The sequence below is a fragment of the Thermobia domestica genome, chromosome 18 (assembly GCF_964235325.1).
Source record: "Thermobia domestica chromosome 18, izTheDome1.hap1.1, whole genome shotgun sequence".
Taxonomy (NCBI): Eukaryota; Metazoa; Arthropoda; class Insecta; order Zygentoma; family Lepismatidae; genus Thermobia; species Thermobia domestica.
In genome coordinates, this window is record NC_137471.1 from 173,781,021 (window position 1) to 173,807,958 (window position 26,938).

Here is a 26,938-nt window from a genome sequence, read left to right on the forward strand (position 1 = left end):
ACGATTACAATTTAGCTAATAAATTTCAAATAATTTTGGGACATACTGTGACTAAAAAAATAGCTTTCTCAAAATTCGTATAAACATTACAACATATTTTCATATAAATGCACATAATATAATTATGGTTGATAAACATTAAAATATTTACTGGGATATTACTAAAGAATAAAACATACTGGAAAAAATCAAATCTAAGAATAAACATGTCGGTTACGGGTTACTACTAAAATGAAAACGAAAATCTAAGATTAACACTAAAAAAGAAATATAACATTGATTATAAGCGTAGAACTTCATATTCAACGCATGAGATTACATACTAGATTTCAATTACAAGTATACAATGTATATATAATTAACAACTAAAAATTTTCTCATCCTGAGGATCTTGATATATCCTTTTTAAAGGATTCTGAAAAGAAAATCGAACATAAATTGTGAGTCATACGTATGATACAATGTTTAAAAATTTGGAAAGTGGGAAGGGATTCTGATAAGAATTTTAAAATTTAAAACACTTAATAAAATATAATATAAAGCCAAAATATCTTCCCACTAGCTAGGAAAACGGAACTGCGCCACTAGTTCAAAATTGCTTTTGGATAAATGCAATCTCCCTACGTATTTAGAATGCGTTTTTACTAAAAAAAAAACCAAATTCAAATAACTGAAATAAAAATTGATGACATTAAACTAAATGTAAATTATTAATAATGTTAGCAACATTGGTGTATTGTTGAGTATATGAAATACGCCACTGAGCAAAGACAGAAAAAAGGAAAAAAATAATAATCAACTGTGAGTCTCCCGTTATTTATAACCATAAACAGGTGGTCGAGAATCCAATGACTATCTTATCCAAACAATAAAGAAAGAAAACGTGTTATCTGCTCTTTGCTGAACAGTTAAAAGGTAGAAGCTAAAGAAGTTTGAAACGAATGCGTAGTTCTTCTTTTCGTGTGACTGTATTCTGATCAAATGCTAAAAACAAAACAAAAAGGTATACGCGCTTTCCTGGGGAAAAATTTCAAAAATGTACAAAATCTCAGTTACCTTTTTTTCTTTTTCTATGAGAACTATTTCTGTTTTGATAATTAGAACCTTTTCTGGTTCCAAAATGATTACTACTGCGTACAAAAATATTCTTGATGGTGTCACACAAGTTGCGGTTCCTGTCTAGTTTATGATAACTCAAATTACGTGGCCAACATTTACGACTCCGTTTATTTCTTTTACTGCCCTTTCGTGTGCGGTCTTGGTTCTGATCCCCTTTAAATTTCGTATTGTTTACGTTCTGAACTTGGTATCTTTGCTTATTGCTGTAAGCAATAAGACCTTGTTTGCGTTTTTTCTCTCTGTGGTTTGTGTCAGTGGATGTTTTGGTACGCTTACGACCTCTGTCGTCTACAATCATAAGTTGGTGAATTTTACTACTACTGCTATTACGGATGTCATATGGTTCTGAATAAGCAAAATCATTATCAGATTTGTTACGAGGATGGATCAGGACGTCTATCTCTGGTTCAGATTCCGACTCCAATGTTTTGTTTACAGTAGGAATATCAGTCACTAACTGAGGCTCAAATTCCGGTGTTTCGAAACCAGTAGAAACATCTGACTGTAAGTGGGGTTCACATTCCGGTGTTTTGTTTTCGGCGCTCTCAGCTTCTTGGTTATTTTCACGAAACAGATCCCGTAAAGCATCTATAACATCTTTTACAGTTATCAGCTCTCTTGTTTTCATTTCTAGTAAACTCTTGGAATTGTTTTAAATCTCAACAAATTGTACACTTTTCCATGATTTATTAAATATAAAATATCCAAAATAGTTAGTTCATTTTTGTTGTAACTAGATAGATTTCACGATTCGATTTGCATGTGATAAAAGTCAATGCGCAGAGACACTACCCAATCTACTTTGGAGTTGCAATTATGTAAATATTTTGTGCTATTTTTCTGTTCTAGTCAAAAATATGGAGGTAGCGGTGCGCTAGGACTGGTATCAATGAGACTACTTAAATGAAATCTTTAAGATCTATGAAGAGAGAGAAAACAGACTTTGCTCTTATCTGCTGTCAATCTGCATTCCATCGGTTTCTTTATCTGCGGGAACAACCCAAAGTTCACGCACGTGACCAAGCGGGGGCAGAGAATTAAAGAAACCTACCTGGTTAGCCTCCTATCCGCTGTTCTGCGTTGTTGCAAAACCTGGGGACATATATTAAACAGCTTTTATATGGAAGAAAATTAATTTTTAATTAGCGCGCTCTAATATTACCTTAGCAAGAAAAAGTAAAAGTGAACATACAATATTAGTATAAACAAATATTCGGACGAGTTTTGAAATGTATAAAATAAATAGTTTTCATAATATTTTGGAAAGAAATAAGCCATGTTATTATATAGGGAAATCCCAACGCATTTCGAGTGTTGGACACAGCCTTAGTAGTGATCGGAAAAGTGATAATGTTCAGTTTTGCCATTGTTATTTGTGTGTTAAGTGATTTTTATGTGATCCCTCAGTGCTACCAAGCCTCACAAGTGGAAAAGTAACCCTTCGGCTTACTTTTTAAACAAGTCAGGGGGTGTAATGTCCCAAGTCTGTAGTGAACAAACAATTCTACACGCCAGTGTGTACAAACACCACCACGTGGTTTACAATATGAAAATTGATTAAATACAATAAAACATAAATATGTAAATGGTGCTGCTAATACACATAAATTGTAAGCAATCATATTTCGCGCGCTACTTACAGTTTGTAGACCGACACTGAATAATATATATATACAGAGAGAGAGAGAGTTTCAAAATAGCACCGACAGCATTTGGGAGGTGATTCCTGACACCAAAATGAGACAAAAAGTATAGACCAACCTGCTTGCACAAATGCTTCCTTTCGGAGTTATAGTCTGCCGAAAAAATGAACAAAGAAATTTACAGGTCCATAGCTCCTAAACTATGAGACCTACCGTAGAGGGGTGAAGACTTCACTTAGGAACTGATATGTGCGCTATCCAAAAATACATATTTCATAATCCTAAGGTACTTACGCAACAACCTGAAGTACTCACCAACTACCTCTATAAAAATTGTTGCGGTAATACCACATCATTCTGAGACTTTAATATTTGGATAGGGCACATGCAAGTTTCTAAGTGAAGTCTTGTTCGATTACGGTAGGTCCTATAGTTTACGAGTTATGGACCCTTCATTTTCATTCTTTCATATTTGTGACATTTTACGATGACACATTTAGAAATATTTTGAATTTTACATGATCTCTCAGAAGATGATTCCGATGAAAATAATGACAATTTACCAGATTCGAGTGAAGTGTATGCAAACTGGAGTGACTAAATCTGAAGAGAACATTTTATAGTCAAGTGATGAAGAAAGAAAGATAGTAATGAAGAAGAGGATAACCGGGCCAGCAATTTATAGGAAACGAATGACTACGGATAGGTTCTGTGAAATAAAAGGGTACCTGAGATTTGGTGAAAAGACAAGATTTGCAAGGCTTCAAACGCACAAATTCGCACTCGAGTTGAAACTGCGGAATGCGTTTATTGAGAACTGCATAAAATGTTAGAAACCATTTCACAACGTGATCGCTGACGAGCAAATCTGTCCTACGGAAGTCAGATGTTAATTTCTTCAATATTTGCCAAAGAAACCCGATAAATTTTGCATCAAATCTGGTTGCTCTCCTACATTAATTAAAAGTATGTCCTCAGTGGCTTTCCGTATCTAGACATGGATCTCAAATATCCTGCTAGGACCAAGTTAGGTGAATTTGTAGTGTCTAGTTCGATAAACTGTTTAATAATTAAGGAATAAATGACATGTGATAACTTCTTCACAACAAGGAAAGTAGCTGTATCAATTAGGGCTGAAGGTACTAGTTTGGTTGCGACAACAAAGCAAAATAGAAGAGAGCTTCCTATAGGATGTAAATCCCAAAAAGACAAAGACTTGTAATGCTGTGATACTTACCGCGACCACAGTCGTAATACATTAACTATCTACAAATGTATGTTTAACAAAAGTGTTTGTGTGCTTAGTTCCATGCATAAGTCAGTGTTAATTTCCTTGATACAAAAGAAAAATGCCAGAATCTATAGCATATTACAATTATATGAAGTTTGGTGTAGACATTGTAGATCAAATGGTATAGAAAAACACAGTGAGATTGTGCGTGTAGACGCTGGCCAATGTAATTTTTTTTTTCAACGTGGTTGATTTATGATGTTTACATTCCTGAATAATATATAAAGAAGCTCTCGGGAAGAAATCACTATGCAATAATATCTCCAACGTTTGGTTGAAGAGTTGATGGTCAATATCACTGATGACTGTGACAGTGTATCTGAAGATCAAGAAGTTCCTTCCGCACTCAAGCGAAAACAAAGTCAAGGGCCGTTGCGTATAAACAACAAACACAGCTGACACATGCTTGAAATGTGGAAAGTGTAGGGGACAGATCCGAAAGCGGGGATCTGCGCCAAGTGTAACTGACTTTGTAATGATATCCTCTTAAGAAGATAATTTCGAAAGATGTCATAGCAAATGGTATTTTACACTAAACATTTAACATCAAAAAGTTTACACCAATCTTTGGTTGTATTCATTATTTTAAAAATACTGATACTTATTTTATTCATAAATATTTTTAATAATACAGATGTACTTAAAATTTATAAATAAAAATAATGAAAAAAATAATATGCTTTCTAGGTTTACTTTCAGATGTGTCTCAATGATGATGTAAATAAAAACAGTCATCCTATGTAACCATTATTTACTATTTAATTCAGAAATGGCAAGTAGTCGATTTGACTGCTTTATGCTTCTAGGGCGTTCGAACTTTCTCTGTTTCTATTATTAAAATGTTATGAATGTGCAGTCTAAGTTATGCCTGATGATTGCAAAATATGATGTTCTGATAAGAGTTATCATAGAAATACAAGTTGAATAAAACTACAAAACTGAATGGTAAAGAAATAAGTTCACGGTAATATACTGACAAGAACTGCTAAAAAAAGGTTTAAAATAAAAGTAAATTACCCTAGATGTATGTTGGCGATATCAGAAGATGATGAATATTTGAGAGCAATGTATGTTTTTGTACGGATCGAAGTGAAAGGAAAATAATTCTATCATCCTTGATTGAGCTTGTTTCAGAAATTTTGAAAGTTATTTTGAAGTTGGAGAGCAATTGTTGGGATGTTATGTCCAAATAAGTTAAATGTTATCGTTACAGTAAAGGATCTTGAAAATAAAAGTTAGAAATATGCTTAACTAAAGAACTAGAAAGAAAATAACAAAATTATCATAGGAAAGAGTGTTTTGAATAACATTTTTATGGATAGAACACATCATAGATGTCTAGAAGATATCTTTTTTAATAGAAATCGGACGTGTGTGAGAGGGAAAACAGGAAGAAACTAGAGAATGTTGTTATTTTGAATAACGTTTCCGTAAAACAGAAGGAAGTTTGCCTACCTAAAGGTTACCAGGAATAAAAATATAAATAAATATGTTGGTCTAGGTGAAAGTGAGAGTTGTTTTTCTTTGAAAACGTCATGTGGAAAGGAGTCAAATTGTTTATTTTGATTTGCTTCTTTTCATACAAAACTGAAAATATTTAGGGAAATAAAAATTTTGGAAGTAGTTATAGTGTCTGCTGTTTTGAAACAAACAAAATATTTATTGAGGGAAATATTTATTTTGAGAGAGAAAAGCAATTCGTTATCAAAGTGTAGTAGTATAGGCGTCTGTACGGACCACTTTTTTGGACCACTTTTTCAATGATCAAGTTCAAATTTTACGCGTCTGTACGGACCACTTTTTTGGACCACCTTTTCAATGATAAATTTATGAAGTCGCCACTGACCATTACACTTTAACACAGAAGGTTAGCGCAAAGTATTCCCATAACTACAATGTTAAAGTGAGATTGAATATGCTTTTATAACATTTAAAATCATAAAAACTTACATCTAAAAACTTACATCTTAATCTCCAGTTTATAAGCTTTCATTTGACACTTGAATCATGAAAATCCGTTAATAATTAGCTTTAAAAACTCAATGGGAAGGAATACATACAAATATTACATCTACTCCGGAACGGATGATCTGTCACTGATTCATTTGAACGATTTCAGTACCAGCGCAGGACTGTCTAATTCGATTCTCTTTCCTTGTTTTCATATCAACATACATATATATGTATTAGCCTCTTCCTTCAACAGAGCTTCTAGCTAGCAGTAACACTAGATGGAGCTGTTATGACGTAATCCCACGGCGTGAGACTACGCAATAACTATGACGTGATCCCGCGAGATGGGACTACGCAATAACTATAAAATAATCCCACCGCATGGGACTACGTAATTGATACACGTCATTATATCCTTCCACCTTCAGCAAGAAAGAGAGAGAATGACTTACATATAGCTCAACATGATTTCCTCAACATGATTTCCTCAAATAAAAGAAAGAAATTCACAACTCACATGCTGTTCTCACTAGACCTTTTTACCATGCAGTGTCTCCAACTCAATATATTTTTTCGGAACGTTCCAGGATTTTAATTTTTCAAGATATCGCTTTAAAACATATCGGGATGAATTCACCCCATTACTAATAAATATGATAATTGTTAAACATGAGTTGGCAACACTTGCAGACCCACCCCCAAATAACGTTATTATTTAATATCTCGGCCCCTAATTAACCGTTTTTCAAAATTCAAACGACATTCGACAGAGAAATAAATTTGCCATCTTCTGAATGTATTGTGGGTTGCATTCCTCTAAGGATACTATTCCGAATTTGTTATATCTCCGTTGTTTATTAACCGATTTTCAAAATTCAAACGACATTCGACAGAGAAATAAATTTCCTATCTATCGAATGTCTTATAAATTGCATAACTCTGAGGATATAATTACAAAAAACTCAAATAAATCTCTTATTTATGTATGGATATTTAAAATTCGAATGACATTCAAAAGTACTGCTTCTCCTTATGCATTGTGTATATCCAAAGATCTCAGTTTTATGGCTTTATTACCATAAAACACTTAGAACATACTTAAAATTACAAGTTCGGATACTGATAATGGAATCTTCTGTTAACTTCGTTCTCTATAGGAAACAATGACTTCTTAAACTCTGTCCACTGATCGTAATTCAAGCTGAATAGACAACCGTTAATATCAAAAACTACTTGAACTTCGGTTTGCACATTTTTCACAATTACATTGAAGTTATTAGTAAGAATGAACTTCTTTTGGAGATCCATTTCTAAACACTCCATTTTTACTTCTGACAACATATTTTTGTTCATTTTCGTTCATTTTTTTGGATTTACATACAGAACTCAACAGTTGGATAATTACCTTTTAAACCAGTGTATTTGATTTTTATCCCATCTTTAACGATCTCATCAATCATTTTATCTGTTAAGTGTTTTGTAAATCTAGGTGGAAGAAAAACCTTGAACTTCTCACACTCGACTAATATGCTCTTTCCAAACTTAGTTTTAATCTTTTCCATTTTCACTATCTTATATTCTGTATTTAATTCTAATTCTCTTAATCCAATAACCTGTTTTTGCTCAAGACTTCCAAGGTTGTTTAAAAAATTAACGTGTTTTGCCATCGTATTTATTATATAGAAAATCAACGGTCACTCTTCAATTTTTATCTTCACTAAAAATATTTAATCATTTTTATCAATTTCGTTTGATGGAAAAACTTCCATAAAACAATCGTTAATGAAAACAGTTTGGGGATGCAAGGGTATCTTTTAGATACCCTTAAAGTAAGTCGAGGTTAAGGACAGTGAAAATTACTATCTAAAACTCTTCTACTACTTTCTCATTCTTGGGGTCATATGTAAAGTTCTTTCGCCCAATTAAAATCGCATAACATATAGTATCAGCAGCCACAGCTTCTGCAAAGTCTACAACAATCTTTATGTTTGTACTCTCATTTACCGATACATTCTTCCTCTTACTACAATTAATCACATGCATTGGCCTGTTATCTATAAACTCTTTAGGGTCATAGTACATTTCGGTGTTGCCACATGTTATTCTCTTAAACGCAGTATGATCTTCGTACATCTTAAAGTAATCCTTGTTAGCAATATCTAAGTTTCTTGATTCTTTTGGAAATACCTCATTCCTCCCATTCTTAAGATAGATATTCTTTACCTTACAATTATCAAACTTACTTGCATCTGCTGTTTGTTTACCACTTCTATCAGTTTGGAACATTACAACTACGAAATCAGGCATATCAAATTGTCTAGAATTAAATTGAGTAGTAACATCAAACTCCAAGAAAGAACCTACAACAGTCTTCTGAACACATTGATAAGTATGGAATGAAAACATGATTTTTGGTTCTTTAAGAATATTCAACTTTAACTTGTTTTCGTAATTAGACTCGTATTCAACAATAGGCATTCTTATCTCCATACTCTTTATTGTTATTTTTCCATCATGAGTAGCCGCTCCTGATCCAGTCCATTTGTACAAAACATCGTTATTGTTGTTAGCTTTTGCAAATGTTATTCTCGATCCACCTTTCCACATAACCTCTTTATAATCACTTAAGAAGCCTGGAATTAATCTTAATGGATACAAAACACTAAAGTCCTTTCTTAGACCAAGTTTATCATCTGTTTCAAATCCTGCTTGTTTTAAATATTCAACTTCTGGCTTGGAAATCTTTAATGTTCCAATAGCTGTAGATGTTATTCCTGGTAGCTGAATCTTATCTATAACAACCCCATGCTTTCTAACCTCAATTTGAGAAAAGAAGAATGGGAAGAAGTTATCTACAAGTTTTATAGTATCATTTGCGCCAAATGTTCCTCCAACTGATGCACCAACAACTTCAAAAGTCATATGACAATCTGCTTTGTGTGGATGTACGAACCCATCACCCACGTTGAAATCGAACTCAATATCTTTGTTAGCTTCATTCAAATTATTAAATGTTCTTGTGTTAACTTTAAAACTCTGTAACTCGTAACTCTCAACACTATCCATTTATTATAAAGAAAATCTTGAAATATCGTTGATAAAAACTGTTTGAGGATGAACGTTCTGTAAGGAGGTGGTGGTTAAAACTCCCCCTTGGCGCTTTGATGGGATATACCCATAAAAGACTCATACATAATAACAATCAAAAACTTATAATCCCCATCCCAACTTAACCTTAGCATTCATAGCAGTACCAACCCAAAAGCAGCTAATCGTTCACCAATTGGCGCATCACTACTAAATGCTCTTTTCCATGCTTTAGTTTCTAGTTCCTTATCTGCAATATGTCTCGACTCTGTATCTTTATTGTCTCTGTAGTATATATCGTGTTCTTTACAAGCCTCATCTAATGGGTTAATACATCCATCACCTCTCTCTAACCTTTCTTGAAGCTTAGTCCCAGGCCCGCAAAATCTAAAACCTGGAATATGTAATTCAAATGGGAGTTTATTAATCAAATCATTTACTAACCCTTTCCCAAGCTTCTCATCATTCCAGAATCGTGGTGGTAACGTATTTAAGATCTTAATCAAATAACCTATACCTTTTGGATTATTAGGAACGAATTGTGAAAGCTTATTATTAATCATACTCACTATACCTACTTAATCATTGTAAAAGTTATTATTGCCAGCCTTTTCTTCTCCATCTATAACAATTAGCCTATCTATAAGCTTTCTCACGTCATCCATCCATACATATTCTTTAGGTATTTCTGTATATTGTTTAATTCCTTCACCAGTCCTTTTAGGCGTCGTGTTCTTTTTAGGAGTTGGAGGTAAAGATGGTTTAATATAATTATCCCAAATAGGCTTGATAATATTAATGTACTTAGAACCTCTGCTAGATGCTACTTTTTTATTTCGGCTATATTTTTCGAAGGCAGCATCTGATTCTATTATTATTTCCTTGTACTGTTCAAAATCATCATCATCATAATCTTCAATGGTTTTACTAGTATTCGTCGTTAACAATTCCCATAGACCTTCTGTTCCTTTATAAGTTTTACCATTAATTATCAAATCATCACCATTCACTTTAACTTCCAAATTTCCTATCTTGTTTATTATTTTCCCATCTTCTTCTACAGTTCTTATTCCAAACACAGTATCATTTCTTTTACTATAATATTTCGTTTCAATCTTACCAAATGACTGTGCTGTTGTTAAAGGTTCTACTCCTTCCACTTTGTCTTTAATTTGTTTCCTCATTTGTTTTATTTCTCCCGTTATAGGCGTATCACTACTACTTGGAGAACTATCATAAGTTATCTTTTTAGGTGTTTCTAGTAGACTGGGATCTATTGAAGCCGTCTTATGTGCAACTGGAACAAGTTCAGTTATTAGATTTTTATTTTGTTCTGCTACTTCTTTGATCTCACTTCCCAAGTTATGAATAGCATCAATTATAGGTTGCTCTTGTGTCTTAAATTTATCGTATATACCTGCTCTTTCTTTCTTCCAAGATTTGAAGCCCTTTATCAAGAACTCCTTCAACTTAATATTCTTATCAATTTCTTTCTCATCCATTTATTGTATAGCAAACGAACAAACGTCAATGAACGTCAAAGAACGTCAATAAACGTGAAAAAACGTCAATAAACGTCAAAGAACGTGAAAAAACGTCAATAAACGTCAAAGAACGTCTAACGTTAAAACGTCAAATATCAAAAAACATCAAACGTTCAAGAAGTGTTTTATCTTGTTCCTATACTTACCATTGTTTACCTTCCTTGTCATATCAATTACTATAAAACCATAATCTTCTTGCCAACATTTTGAACACATCTCTTTAAATTTATCATAAGACATATCTCCCCCAACAAACTCATTATACACATGTTTAAGATTAGTATCATCTTGTCTGAATATGCATAGGAAGTTAACGTTATCTCTTATAAGCTGTTTAGTTATTTTTGAATATGTTTGTGCAAGATAGAAACAGTCTAAATGTCTATGCCTACCTCTTGTAAAGTAATTTCTAACAGTATCTTGTTTCTCCAAAATGTAATCGTCAAACACAACAACAGAGTATTCTTCGCATTCATCAATAGGTGCAATAGAATCATTACCGCTTAAGAACGTTGCTATTGGCTTCTTAAACTTTAGTTCAGCCTTTTCAAATCGATCTTTTAACTGCTCATACTTTGGCTGATTCATGCTTTTAGAATATATGTAGAAGTAATTATTGTTTAACCAACCTGGCTGTAATAAGAAGTTAAATAACAAAAACGTCTTACCAGACCCAGACGAACCCACTATAAGGCATCGAACATCATCAGGTATAAGCTCTCCATTTCTTTTCTTAGCTGTTGTTTCTTTTATCATCTCTTTTACATCCCAATTAATAGTTTTCTTACTCATTTATTATACAGAAAATCGTTCTTTACAGACGTCGGGAAAATCGATGGCTGTTGTGTAGATGTTAAGACACTTCGGTTGTTATCCATCTCTTAAACTCTTTGGCTTTGGGCTTCTTTGATGATAACACTAAGGAATACAGACCAGATTCGTTGATGAAGATTGTATGAGGCTGTGAATTGACAGTAGCGTTTCCTGTACAACCCCCTTTATATGTGACAGTTGTGTTTTATCATCTTCGTCTACATGATCTTGGATGGCGTTTCTGGGCTCTCCTCCATCAATCGAACCAAGCATAGTCCTGAACGCCACAATAGAGAAAATCATCTCTTTTATGATCTTATATCTTTAAGTTGTTCTCTGATCTTAAGCAACGTATCTTTTATATATTCGCTATCCATTTCACCATTTAATGTTATTATCATCTCTAACTTCTTTAAATGAGTTAATACAAGTGACAATGGTTTTATATTCGTCTTTTCTTTTGCTTATGTTTAACTTCGAAGACAAACCTGTTATTATAGCACTTCCAGTTGCAAGAGACGTTGTCAATATCGAGTAAATTGTTACAGGTATAAAAATATTAATAAACCCAGTTGTTGCAGAAAGTATAACCGACAACGCGATCAAAGTGTAGTATGCATATTTAACAATTCGTAGTTTTCTGTTTTTCTTCTTTAAACTGTATTCTAACTTTCGAATGACATCTTCTATTAACTTGATTACTTTCTCTCTTGGAATATCTCTAGGTAAATCAAACTCGTTCATTTATTATATAATAAATGGCTAAGGTATTTAAGCTAACGAGTGATACTTCGGTTTTAAAGAATAATCTCCATTACGAATTAGACAACAGGAACAACTATTTAAGTATAGGACTAGTTGGGTTTTACAGTACATATCTAACTCCAAACATAACAACAGAAAAAAAAGTTTCTCATATGGTGATAGACAAGTTTTTATACCAGAAGGACAATACAGCTTAAACAGTCTTAATGAATATTTAAAATCTCAATCCATCAACATAACATTATCAGAAGATCATTTAAGAAATAAAGTTAAAATTGAAACTGATGGTAATGATGTTACAATTGGGAGTATAGGCACTGTCCTCGGGTTTAATGTTTTTGAAGTTTTAGAAAAGAACAAAACACATATTGGAAGTAAGTTGCCAAAGTTTCATCCGTTTAATACTATAAATGTTCACTGTAATATAGCAGATGGCATGTTTGTTAAAGATACAGAATACACACATAGAGAAACAGGAATTATTGCCTCATTCAAAACAGATGCTGAGTTCAAACATAGTATTATTTACGAGCCTACTTATCCATTATTTTTCCCTATATCCAAAGACAAGGTTGATAATTTTGAGATAAGGATAACAGATGAGAATGATTCCTTAATTGATTTTGGTGGAGCAACAACAACTGTACTTTTGCAAACCAAGATTTTCTCTTAGATAAATAGGAAGATGTGTTCTATTAAAGGTTGTATGTTTAGTGTTCCTTATAACGAACTAAAGGATCTAAATATTGATCATGTATTAACAAAGAAACAACTTAACGATAAATCTAAGAAAATTAAAGAAGGTAAAGGAATGGATTTAACTTTAACTACTGCACAAATGAAAAAGATTAAGAAAGAGCATATTGGCGGTTTTATCTTTACAATTCCAGCCATTCTAGCAGCTTTAGGAGCAGTTGGCTCATTAGCAGGTGGTGCAGCAGCGATTACTAAAACTGTACTTGATGCTAAGAAGAATAAACAAGAACTTGAAGAACAAAAAAGACGCAATATGGCTATGGAAGAAAAGCAGGGGGCAGGTAAACCAAAGAAGTCAAAAAACTAAAACCATTGACCAAATTCGATATAGAGAGGTTGGTTAAAGAATTAAAGATAAAACGATTTAAAGGTGTATTTATGAGTGATGAACTTCCACAAAAACCTTATGTAAATGAGTGTGGTGTAGTTAACCTTGATAATTCAGAAAACATTGGTACTCATTGGATATGCTATTGGAAAGATAACAACATAAAGTACGTGTTCGATTCTTATGGTGGTGTTCCTTCTAAACAACTAGTACAATATCTTGGTACCGAAAACTTACTTTACAATGACGAACGAATACAAGACTTTAACTCAGTTATATGTGGTCATCTTTGTGTTAAGGTTTTAAATCTTCTAAATCAAGGGTATTCTTTTAGTGACGTTATGTATATGATTAAAAATGATTAAACGCTTTTATGGTTTGTATCCATAAAAGTTTTGCTTTAAGATAAATATGTAAGCTATACATAATAGATTTTTAGATTATTTTGAGAAGCATGAGGATGAACTAGATGCACTAGATAGATATAATTTTTATCAGTATTTTCAGGATGTTAGCGAGATAGACTTAAACGATAAAAACAACGTATATAATGTTATTGATCTATGGAAAAGGTTAATACCGAAATTTTTGTACACGGAAGAAGAGTTGGAAAAGTTACGTCCAATAATTACCTTAAAGGACTTGTTGTCAAATTATAGCTCTAGACCATTACAATGCAGTTATTGTGGTAGTAAGTCATTAACAAAAGGTATGAGTAGTTACATTTGTGACGATTGTTCTGTAGGGAGTGGTTGGGTTTAAAGTACTTGTGAAGAAACGAAAGCTGCTTGCGTACGAAAACCATGGTATGATACTATAAAAAGATTTAAGTTACAGCTATCTCGTTTGCAAGCTTTACAGGATAGAATTGTCCCCGAAGAGGTGCTCAAGGTGTTAAATGATGAACTTAGAGATATACCAAGAGATTTAATATCAACAAAAGATGTTCTAGAAGTACTAAAGAAAAGCAAATACACAAAATATTATGATGATGTCTATTTAATACACTATCACCTTACCGATCAAAAACCATTAAAATTACAACATATGGAGGAAGCACTTATAAATGAGTTTGAAAACTTACACGAGGTCTTTAGGGAGCTGTATCCGGAAAGAGCATTGTTTATTAACATGAAATGTGTACTGCACTATCTGTTGAGAAAGCATGATGTTCAAGTTGATATTGATTTTAAACGCTCACCTAGACAAATAGAGATGTAAGAAGAAATGTTTTGAAAAACTAGGATGGGCAGAAAAATTTTTCAGAAGTTAGGGGCGTTGAATCAACGCCCCGCGTTAGATATGTTAAAGAAATGTTTTGAAAAACTCGGATGGGCATTTTCTGTATAATAAATGAGTATGGATATATTTGGTAATGTTAAAGATAGAAAAGATAATGTTGATATTAGTGAAGAAAAATTAAAATTGTTGGAGAATTTAAATGATGTTGTTAGCGTAAGTCAACTTAGATCAATAGAAGTCCAATTAGAGAACGATAGAAAACGATTTGAAGATGCATTAGAAACGTTACAAGACACATACATAAAGAAAGAAGATTTTCAAAAGATTAGGATGGATACTACTAAACTGGTTATGCAAAAAGAAACCATGCCTCTACTATATCGATTAAAAGTTAAATACGTTAAGGAGCCAATCTTTAGAATATTTAATCTCTCTAACGGTTACAAATTTCTCTATAATGGGAAAATAATGCACATGGACTTAAGTTTGGATAAATATTTTCTAGATATATATTTGGGTGATACTTTGATTAAAGAGATACCTTTTGATTTTAAGAAGAACGATATAATTACGATTAAACCAAATAAAAATTCTGCTATGGAAGAAGGACAATTATTGTTTGTTGTAATGTACATAGAAAGAGAGCTTTCCTAAAGACGTTTGCTATATAATAAATATGGATATCTTTGGTAATGTTAAAATGACATCAGAGTTAGATAATACAGTTGTGAGAAAAGATATTGCTATGATAAAAAAGAGCTTAACTTCATCAAACGGAGTTATGTTATAGAGATTCATAGTCGATTGATATCAGAAAATGTTGAAACTCCGTTCTTTTTAATACATAATCTATCTATCACATACAAATTTCTTTATAAAGGTAGGATAATGCATATAGAGTCATCTTACAATACGTATTAGATATATATTTAAATGATTCTCTAGTTGAAACTTTTCCATTGCACTTTAATACAAATGATAATTTGGCAATTAGACCATCTAAAGATTCTGATCTGAAACATGGTAAATTACTATTGCTTCTTATGCATGTAGAAAGAGAAGACGAAGATAGTGATGATGATGGAGAGAATGTTGATAGCATAATATTAAACAGCGATAGTTATTGATTTTCTATATAATAAACAGGATGTATTGTGTTAAGTGTAAGAAAGTGACAGATACGAAGAAAGATACTATTCGAATTGAACAAACAAAGAATGGAAGATATCTAAAGAAAGGTATTTGTTCTGTATGTGGTGTTACTAAAACCCAATTCGTAAAAAAGCCTGATTGACTAGAAGAAGGTAAAGGTGTTAGAGAAGACATTATGGAAGAAATTCACAAACCATCTAGAAAAAACTTTGAGAGATTAAGTGTAGTTATACAAGGTATCGATGATCTTTGGCAAGCTGATCTTGTAGAAATGGATAGCGGAGTATTAAAAGGCGTTTCCAAAATCAATAAAGGTTATAAGTATTTGCTAACGATTATAGATCTGTTCTCGAAATATGCGTTTGCTGTTCCTGTTAAAGATAAGAGTGGGAAGAATGTTACAGAAGCATTCGAATCCATATTAAGAACGAGAAAACCTAGTAACTTACAAACAGATCAAGGTAAAGAGTTTTACAATAAAGAGTTTAAGAAGTTGATGGATGAAAATAACATTAATCACTACTCAACCTATAGTAGTAAGAAAGCTTCTGTTGTTGAGAGACTTAATCGAACACTTAAGCAGAACATGTGGAAAAGGTTCACAGCACAAGGGAACTACAAATGGATAGAGATATTACCAACGCTAGTTAAAGAGTATAATCAACAAATTCATAGAACAATTGGTTTAAAACCTATAGAAGTTAACAAGAAGAATGAGCAAACAATATTGGAGAAAGTGTATCAAAAAGAATATAAGCGTGTTAGGCCCAAATACAAGTTAGGTGATCATGTTCGTATAAGTAAATCGAAAGGGTTATTTGAGAAAGGATATACACCCAATTGGTCAACAGAAGTATTTGTTATTAGTGAAGTTATTCCATCTAATCCGCCTACATATAGAATTAAAGATTTAGAAGAAGAGGATGTGCAAGGTAGATTTTACGAACCAGAACTATTAAAGACGAAACATAAGGATGAATACTTGGTAGAAAAGGTGTTGAGAAAGAAAGGTGATAAAGTATATGTCAAATGGCTAGGGTTTGATGATTCGCATACTAGTTGGATAGATAAGAGTAATGTTGTAGTGTAAATATAAATGTTTGTCTTTTATGGAATAATAGCCATAAAAGGATAGTTTGAACGAGATAAGGGGGTAACGAAACGTTACCCCCATAACATATATTTCCAGCGCTTGTATTCAAGCTGTGGAAATTATCAAAAATTAACAACACAACAAACTTCGAAGTGGCTGGGATTAATCATCGGAATTCCGAGGGTTTCAAACAGGCATCATATGAAGTCAAATTAGCAGGTAACGAAAATGAAGTTAAAAATAAAGATTTTCTATATAATAAATATGAGTACTATGGATAGTTTTCCTATTTTAAACGATATTTGCTACGAACAGATCAAAGATAACTATTGGTATGGTATATTCGGTGATTTCAAGTTGATTATAGATAAGAGTACAGGATACTTCAATGCTACCAAGTTGTGTCAGAGTGGTGGAAAATCATTTAAAGATTGGCTAAGATTAGTAAGAAGTACAAAACTACTTGAAAATTATGATAAAAAAATTAGCTGGAGCAGATGTGCTCCGGCAAAAATCGTCATATTACATAGAACCAAAAGGTACGAATAAAAGTAACTTACTAATTTCAGGAACATATGTTTACAAAAGAATACTTCTAGAAATAGCTTCATGGTTGTCGCTCGATTTTTATGATAAATGTAGTAACATTATAGAAGACTACTTCACACAAGACTTTAAGCAGATTCAAGAAGACCAAGAAGAGTTACAATCAAGAGTAGAAGAGATAGAACAACAAATGGAGCAATTACGATTGTACAATCAAGAACTAGAAAGCAAAGTTGATTATCTTACAACAGTTGCAGCACCATATACAGAAGATCCAGGAAAGATACATAGGCTATTCATTATCAAGAAAAACCTTACTAAAGAACAACTTGAAAATGTACTCCTTTACTATGACGAAGAAGAACGAGATCAAAAAGAAAGAATAGAACGATATAAGTATTGGGTTGGAAGAGTACAAACATACAATTACGAAAGTAGGATTAAACAACTCAAACTTAAGTATCCAAGTATGAGTATTCTGCTTAACGTCGACGATCCAAACTCTGTCAACTTATACAACAGAGCTAAAGAAAAATATGATGATAGAATAACTTGGCACGGTTCGCATATGAACAGATTTAAGTGATATAGATATTGTTGACAGGTTTATTCAGTTAAGAGACATTTAAGTACGAGAAACTAAATATACTATTGCTTTTATGGATTACCCATGAAAGTACGAAGCGTTGTATTAGAACAAACAAAGCCGATCGGGTTATCTGGCGCCGGCTAGCTGGTAACGAAAATGAAGTTAAAAATCAACATTTTCTATATAATAAGAGTACTATGGATAGTTCAGTTGGTCTAAATGATATTTGCTACGAACAGATTAAAGATGATTACTGGTATGGTCTGTTTGGCGATTTCAAGTTGATTATAGATAAGAGTACAGGATACTTCAACGCTACTAAGTTATGTCAAGACGGCGGTAAGAGGTTCGACAACTGGCTGAAAAATAAAGATTCTAAAGAACTGATAGAGTATATTTTATCTACTCTCATGATAGGGGATCAAATTATCAAAACAATAACAGGAGGTAAAGGTGAAACATGGAGCGAAATAAGAGGAACATATGTATGTAAAGAGTTGATTTTGGATATATCTCGATGGGTTTCTCCTGAGTTTTACCTTAAATGCAATCAAATCATTATCGACTATTACACAAAAGACTTTAGACAATATAGTGAAAACCAAGAAGAATTGCAATCAAGAGTAGAAGAGATAAAACAAGTAATGGAAAGATTAAAAATAGAAAACAAAGAACAAGCACAAGAAATATCAAAACTCAAGTCAATAGCTGCAGAACATACAGAAGATCCAGGGAAAGTACACAAACTAGTTATTATTAAAAAGAACCTCACGGCTGGTCAGCTTCAGGACATAGTAGACAAGTACGACACAGACAAACACGATCAGGTTAGGCGTTACGAGTCATTCAAATATTGGGTTGGAAGGGTTCAGCAGCGCAACATCAAAGCAAGACTTCAGTGTCTTAAAGAAAAGTATCCAAGAATGTCAGTGTTATCAGAAACCAAAGATCCAAACTCGGTCAATCTCCTAAACAAAGTCAAAGAAAAAAACAGCTGTGTTGTTTCGTATGGTTGTCATGTGGATATTGAAGAAGAAGACGACGAGTTTGTTGTTGATTTGTTTTTGAATATAAGAGATTTGTAGAGGTAAGGGTATGAGTTTCATTTTTGTTGGTTTTCTATATAAGAAATATGGAGAAAGAATTTGATTTATTACATGATAGACTTAGCCTTATTCATGAAGATCTTAAACTCTTAGCAGCACTACTAGAGAAACAAATACTGTTAAAGGAAAAAGAATTGTTAATAATGCAACAAAAAACATCTGATTTGAGTAGTGATGATGAATACAAAGATGGTAGTGATGATTATGATGATGGTGATGAGTAAGTTTACAAAAATGATTCAGTTTTAAATGTGTATATGTGACTTTGATGGGTTAATCCCATGAAAGCCGTGTTCTAATACAACGCTTAATATGTAGACAATGGCAGGAGTGTACAATGTTAAGCGTTGTACTAGTACAAATGAAAATGAACTGAAATAACCCGGTGAAGAGTACTAACGAAGATTTTCTATAGTATAAATAAGATGAGTAATTATAATAGATTTACTGTAGTAGAGTTAAGACGCCAATGTAAAGAGAGGGGAATCAGAAGATATTCCCGATTAAGAAAAGCAGAACTGATAGACCTTCTTAAACAACATGACGATGAACAAAGCAGAAGGCAGATTAGAAATATATACCCATTTCAACAAGAAGTGTTCTCTGAAAGCGAAATAGCACAAAATACGCCAAAGTTAAAGCGAAAGCATTTGAAAAAGTTATTTCCATTTGATGATGATTTATTTACAAATAAAAAATATTACGAGATCTTAAATGTTAATGAGCCGACATACAATGAAAAATTTAAATCCTGTACAACAGATTACAAAATAAAACTGACAAATATAACAGGTGAAACACTTACTGAAACAATACAAAGATTACACACAGCAGTAGACGATATGATTGACCAAGCTAAACAAGCTTCCAATTTTAAAAAGAATGACAGAATAAGAGTTGTTGTGCACAACGATGGATTTTGGACTAAAGCAATATCAACACCAATAACAACTGAACTAAATGCTAGAAATGTATTAACACACGTGCAAAGAATTGTAATATCTGACGAAACAATCAATATTGAAGAAACAACATTTAATATTCAAATCATTAACATGCCTAGAGGAAGTAAAACAAACAGACGATTATTAAACCTTGCAGAAGACAAAAGAGCTAAAAGATGTATTACCAAAATCAATAACAATGACAATTTGTGTTGTCCACGTGCAATCATTTCAGCCTTAACGTATAAAACAAATGTAATACTTGATCAAGAGCTAACACCACAAAACATTAAAGATATAAGACGTGGAAGAAAAATACAGACAAAATTAACTGAGAGACTTTGTAATCGTTTACCGAGCTACTGTGAAGACGGTTTTACATTAGACGATATTAAAGAATGTGAAGAACTATTAAACATTCAAATTAAAGTTGTATGTGCTGAAAACATGAACGCTATTATTTACTCAGGGCAAGACAAAGAGGTGAATATTTATTTATATAAAAGTGGAAATCATTTTGACGCAATTAACAGCATGCAAGCTTTTATTGGAAGTGTTTATTATTGTGAAAAGTGTGATACAGCATACGATCATAAAGAAAAACACAAATCATGTATACGAATTATACCAATTTGTAATATGTTTAAGCAACCTAAACATCAAGAAGAAGAGATTGATAACATTTATTGTGAAGCTTGTAATCGATTTTGTTATAACCAAACATGTAAAGATAACCATTCAGTTGTTTGTAAAGAAGTTTATAAGTGTAAAGGCTGTAATAAAATTTTATTAAGATATAAGAAACACAAGTGTGGATATTACTACTGTATCAACTGTAATTGTGTAGCTAAAGAAAACGTTCACAAATGTTACATGCAATACAAACGCCAGAAAGGTTATTGTGATGATGAATGTGTGTGTAATGCTAAAAAAGAATTAACTATTACAGATTTGTTTATTTTGCTATACAAGACTTATGGTATCGAAGATCGTGGTAAGAAAATTGCTAAAAAATAAAACATGTACGAAACCATGTCTAAGTGGAGGAAACTTCAAAAGATATATGATGCATGGGACAACAATAAGTTAACAGTAGATGACTTTAAGTATATAATTAAGAACTTTCTAAAGTCGAGTATTAAACAAATGAACAGTTGTAATTACACAGAAAAGTATATATGGTTTGATTACGAAGCACAACAAGACACAGGAATTCATAAAGCTAATTATGTAGTTGCTCATGACTTTAAAGGTAGCAAATATTACTTTGAAACAAATGACGATTTTTGTAAGTGGTTAGTTTCAAAAGAACATAGTGGTTACACTTGTATTGCGCATAATGCCAAAGCTTATGATTCGTACTTTGTTCTTCAGTACTGCATTAAGAATGCTTTGAAACCTTACACTATATATAACGGCTCTAAGCTAATGTTACTTGAAATTCCAAAAGCAAACATAAAAATTATTGATAGTATTAACTTTGTAGCACAACCATTATCGAGTTTTCCTAAGACATTTGGTCTAAAAGAATTAAAGAAAGGTTATTTTCCACATTTGTTTAATAAGCCTGAAAATCAAAACTATGTTGGGCCAATACCTAACGCAAAATACTATGGGATTAGTACCATGAAAAAAGATCAAAGAGAAGCGTTTCTTAAGTGGCATCAAGAAAGAAGAGAAGAAAATTATGTGTTTGACTTTAAAAAAGAGTTAAGAGAGTATTGTGATTCGGATGTAGATATTTTAAGAAGAGGTTGTTTAGAACTAAGAAATCAGTTTTTAGAAATAGCAAACATTGATCCATTTCAATACTTAACAATTGCAAGTGTGTGAATGGGCATTTATAGATCAAAATACATACAAGAAAACACAATTGGTATTATTAAAGAAGAAAAGAAAGAAAAATACTCTAAACAGTCTATTGCATGGTTAAATTCTTTTAAGAACAATAATATTAAACACGCGTTAAACAATGGAGAAGTAACGATATGTGGATCTAAAGTTGATGGTTACGATTATAAAGCAAAGACAGTGTATCAATATCACGGTTGTTTCTGGCATGGTTGCAACAAATGTTTTGAGAAGTATACTATCAACAATGTCAATCACGAAACAATGGAAGATCTATATGAGAAAACAAGAAGAAGATCTCAACAAATAAAAGAAGCTGGTTATAATCTTATAGAGATGTGAGAGTGTGATTGGTTAAAAGATAAAAGAGCCAAACAGTTAATTCAAAAAAACTAGTCTTATTGAGAAACTAAAGTTCAGAGATGCATTCTTTGGTGGTAAAACCAATGCTTCAAAATTAAAAGTTACTAATAAGAAGATGAAATATATCGATGTGTGCAGCTTGTATCCAACTGTTTTGTTTTATGATCAATTTCCTATTGCCCACTCAACAACATTAAAGTCTATCTCTCCTGAAAAATACAAGTGTAAAAAGTACTTTGGTTATATACTTTGTAAAGTTCTTCCGCCAAAACAATTGTATCATCCTGTATTACCAGTTAAAGATAACAATATTAATAAGTTGGTGTTTCCCTTATGTAATCAATGTATGATAAATCAAACTAAGAGGTGTACACACAGTGACGAACAAAGAATGATAACAGGTACTTGGACAACTATAGAGTTAGATAAAGCTTTAGAGAAAGGTTATGAGTTAATTGAAATTTACGAGATTCAACATTTTCCCAAAACAAGTAACAAACTCTTTAGAGGTTACATTAAAGACTTCATGAAAATCAAATTAGAAACATCACCATGGGAAGATGACTTTCAAACAAAAGATGATTATATTAAAACTATTAAAGACACACTGAATATTGATTTAAATCCTGATCAAATAATGGCAAATCCTAGTAAGAGAGCAGTTGCAAAAATTTGTTTAAATTCGTTATGGGGAAAGTTTGGCCAAAGACAAAACTTAACTCAAACTGAATACATTGCAGATGTTAGAAGATGGTACGAGTTACTTTTAGATGACAAATTAGAAATATCTGAATGTTTGTTTATCAGCGACGAGATGGTTCAAGTTTCATACAAATACAAAGACGTATATGTTAACAATTCTTATTCCACTAATATTCACATTGCAACTTTTACAACAGCACATGCGAGGTTAAGAGTTTATGACATGTTGGATAAGTTAGGTGAAGATGTAGCGTATTACGATACTGATTCTATTGTTTATATTGTTAATGGTATAGAAGTAAAGACTGGTAGTAACCATGGTGAGTGTACAGATGAGTTAGGAAAAGATGTTTATATTACTGAGTGGTATTCAACTGGTCCAAAGAGTTATTACTACAAAACAGATAAAAACAAAACTGTGATGAAAATTAAAGGATTTACTCTTAATTATGAGAACTCTTTGAATCTTAATGGTGAAAACATAAAGAAGGTTGTTAACAAAGAACTAGCGAACATAACTCTTAATTATAATCAAATAACAAGAGACAAGAGAACAAAAAATTTAGTTAACAAACCTGTGACTAAAGAGTTTCAAATGGATTACGACAAAAGAGTTGTTTTAAAGGAAAAAGATAATATCATCAATACTTTACCTTATGGTTATTAGGTTTAAGTTTTAGATTTAGGTTTAGTTTTAGTTAGATTTAAGTCCTTTATGGTTATATATCATAAAGGTCATTATGTTCTGTCTTCTTATGTTCTGTGTGGTTTATGTTCTCCAAAGACAGTGGTCCGTACAGACGCGTAAAATTTGAACATGATCATTGAAAAAGTGGTCCAAAAAAAGTGGTCCGTACAGACGCCTATACTACTAAGTGTTTTTGACATACAGAAAAAGAAAATGTAAATAGTTACTGAAGAATATGACAACAGAAAATTTTGAAAGTTATTTGGTAAAAGAAGTGGTTGTTATTATCAGCCTAATAGAATTCAGTTTGTAGAAATTTTACGGGTGGGTAACGTCAGTCGTAAAGGGAAATGAAACCAATATGCGTGAATATGAGTTGATGCAACGAAACATAGATGATTGTAGCAATATTATGAGACTTATGCTAAGTAGAGTAATTAATAAACTTACTTAAATTAGTTAAACTTGGATAGTAGAAACATGCACTTATGCTCATTATTAACTACATTTTAGATAGCATGAATGATGCTTATTGCAGTAGCTCTAGATTGGAAATTAATAGGCAATTATACTCTATATTTGGAGAATGGACTGCTCATGCAGTAAGAGAGCATGTATATGATAGCCTTTATATAATACAGTATTTCTTAACAATGATTAGATAAACGTCTGTTAAGTTGTCCCGCCCACCTAATGAATTTTTCTTTTTCTTATCTACATCGTTAGTTTATCGTTAGTTTACGTTAGATTTGTTAAAATTATCGTTAGTTTCGAAAAAATAAAATTTTTATTCATCAAATAAATGGGCAGGCCAACTTCACGGTTCCCCGTCCACAAACGAATTTAAAAAACTTTTCATATCACATCGTTAGTTTATCGTTAGTTTACGTTAGTTTTGCTAAAACTATCGTTAGTTTCGCAAAAATAACGATTTTATTCGAGAAACAGTTTCCCGCCAACTGTGAATTAGCCCGCCCATATTGATTTCTCATATAATTCCAACTCATATCGTTAGTTTACGTTAGTTTTGCTAAAACTATCGTTAGTTTCGCAAAAATAACGATTTTATTCGAGAAATAAAGTTTCCCGCCAACTGTGAATTAGCCCGCCCATATTGAATTCTCATAAAATTCCAACTCACATCGTTAGCTTATCGTTAGTTTACGTTAGTTTTACTAAAACTATCGTTAGTTTTGCGAAAATAACGATTTTATTCGAGAAATAAATGGGCAGGCCAACTTCACGGTTCCCCGCCCACAAACGAATTTCAAAAGTTTTTCATATCACATCGTTAGTTTATCGTTAGTTTACGTTAGTTTTGCTAAAACTATAGTTAGTTTCGCAAAAATAACGATTTTATTCGAGAAATAAAGTTTCCCGCAAACTGTGAATTAGCCCGCCCATACTGCATTCTCATAAAATTCCAACTCATATCGTTAGTTTATCGTTAGTTTACGTTAGTTTTGCTAAAACTATCGTTAGTTTCGCAACAATAACGATTTTATTCAAGAAATAGTTTCTCGCCAACTGTGAATTAGTCCGACCATACTGAATTCTCATAAAATTCCAACTCATATCGTTAGTTTATCGTTAGTTTACGTTAGTTTTGCTAAAATTATCCTTAGTTTTGCAAAAATAACGATTTTATTCGAGAAATAAATGGGCAGGCCAACATGGTTCCCCACCCGCAAATGAATTTCAAAACTTTTTTCTATTACATCGTTAGTTTATCGTTAGTTTACGTTAGTTTTGCTAAAACTATCGTTAGTTTCGCAAAATTAACGATTTTATTCAAGAAATAAAATTTCCCGCTAACTGTGAAATAGCCCGCCCATATTGAATTCTCATAAACTTTCAACTCATATCGTTAGTTTTTCGTTAGTTTACGTTAGTTTTGCTAAAATTAGCGTTTGTTTGCAAAAATAACGATTTTATTCGCGAAATAAAAGTTCCCGCCAAATGAAGACACAATTACATAGCAGGCATACGCCTATCATGTTCCCTCAGGTACATGAGAATGTGTCCAGTATGTGCCTTATATACTTCTTACATAGGCCTGTTATGTAAATGTGCTGTTAGGGTTTACATTTGGCGGGAACTTTTATTTGTCGAATAAAATCGTTATTTTTCCAAAACAAACGTTAATTTTGGAGAACTAACTTAAACTAACGATAAACTATCGATATGAGTTGGAAGTTTAAGGGAATTCAATATGGATTGGCTAATCGACAGTTGGCGTGATACTATTTCTTGAAAAAAATCGTTATTTTTGCGAAACCAACGATAGTTTTAGCAAAACTAACGTAAAATAACGATAAACTAATGATGTGATACGAAAAACTTTTGAAATTCGTTTGTGGGCGGGGAACCGTGAAGTTGGCTTGCCCATTTATTTCTCGAATAAAATCGTTATTTTTACAAAACTAACGATAGTTTTAGTAAAACTGATGTAAACTAACGATTAACTAACGATGTGAGTTGGAATTTTATGAGAATTCAATATGGGCGGGCTAATTCACATTTGGCGGGAAACTTGAATAAAATCGTTATTTTTGCAAAACTAACGATAGTTTTAGCAAAACTAACGTAATCTAACGATAGACTAACGATGTGAGTTGGAATTTTATGAGAATTCAATATGAGCGGGCTTATTCACATTTGGCGGGAAACTTTATTTCTTGAATAAAATCGTTATTTTTGCGAAACTAACGATAGTTTTAGCAAAACTAATGTAAACTAATGATATGAGTTGGAATTTTATGAGAATTCAATATGGGCGGACTAATTCACAGTTGGCGGGAAACTTGAACTCCCGCCGGGCCAGAGGTGCCCATCCCCCCCAAAGCTGACGGCACACTCCCCCCCAAAACTAATAATCTCTTCCCTCCTCAAAACTCAAGTCCTCTAAAAACAATTGCCCAGTGTAGCAGTAGTTTTTATAGTACTAGTAATTGTTATTTTTGTTGTTGTTTTTATTTCCTGTAGTAGTATTATAGAATGCTTGTAGTAGTAGTAGGGGCAGTAGTAATTATAAAAATGGCATTACTTTTATTAGTAGTCTTGTTAGTGTACAATACTAAATATGTTCTATAAGGATATTGAAGGGTACGAAAACTTCTACACACTGTGTATGGCACAGGAATTCTTTTTTTTTTACAATTAGTAGTATTATTTTTTCTTTTCAAAATATTGATATAATTCCCCTGTATATGAAAAGTAAGACGCAAGTTACAAGTTATTGAGTTTGATACCAAAAGAAAATGTTATCCTCGAAATTAGCCTACAAAAAGAAGTGATATCCAACAAAAAACATTCCTGTAAAAGAGCCAAGTACGAGTGGCCTTAAAAAGAATTGAAATCACA

At 32.4% G+C, this 26,938-nt stretch overlaps 1 protein-coding gene across 1 annotated transcript; it reads left to right on the forward strand.

Moving 5' to 3' along the window:
- Positions 1-22,576: 22,576 nt before the first annotated feature.
- LOC145675400 (uncharacterized) lies at positions 22,577-23,554 on the forward strand. The gene has a single exon (XM_081745804.1). It carries the CDS (start codon positions 22,577-22,579, stop codon positions 23,552-23,554), a length of 978 nt encoding a protein of 325 aa, XP_081601930.1.
- The last annotated feature ends 3,384 nt before the right edge of the window (positions 23,555-26,938 follow it).

What these genes read in the sequence shown, in the direction of transcription:
- LOC145675400 (XM_081745804.1), top strand. Translation starts at nt 22,577, where the DNA reads ATGATAACAGGTACTTGGACAACTATAGAGTTAGATAAAGCTTTAGAG.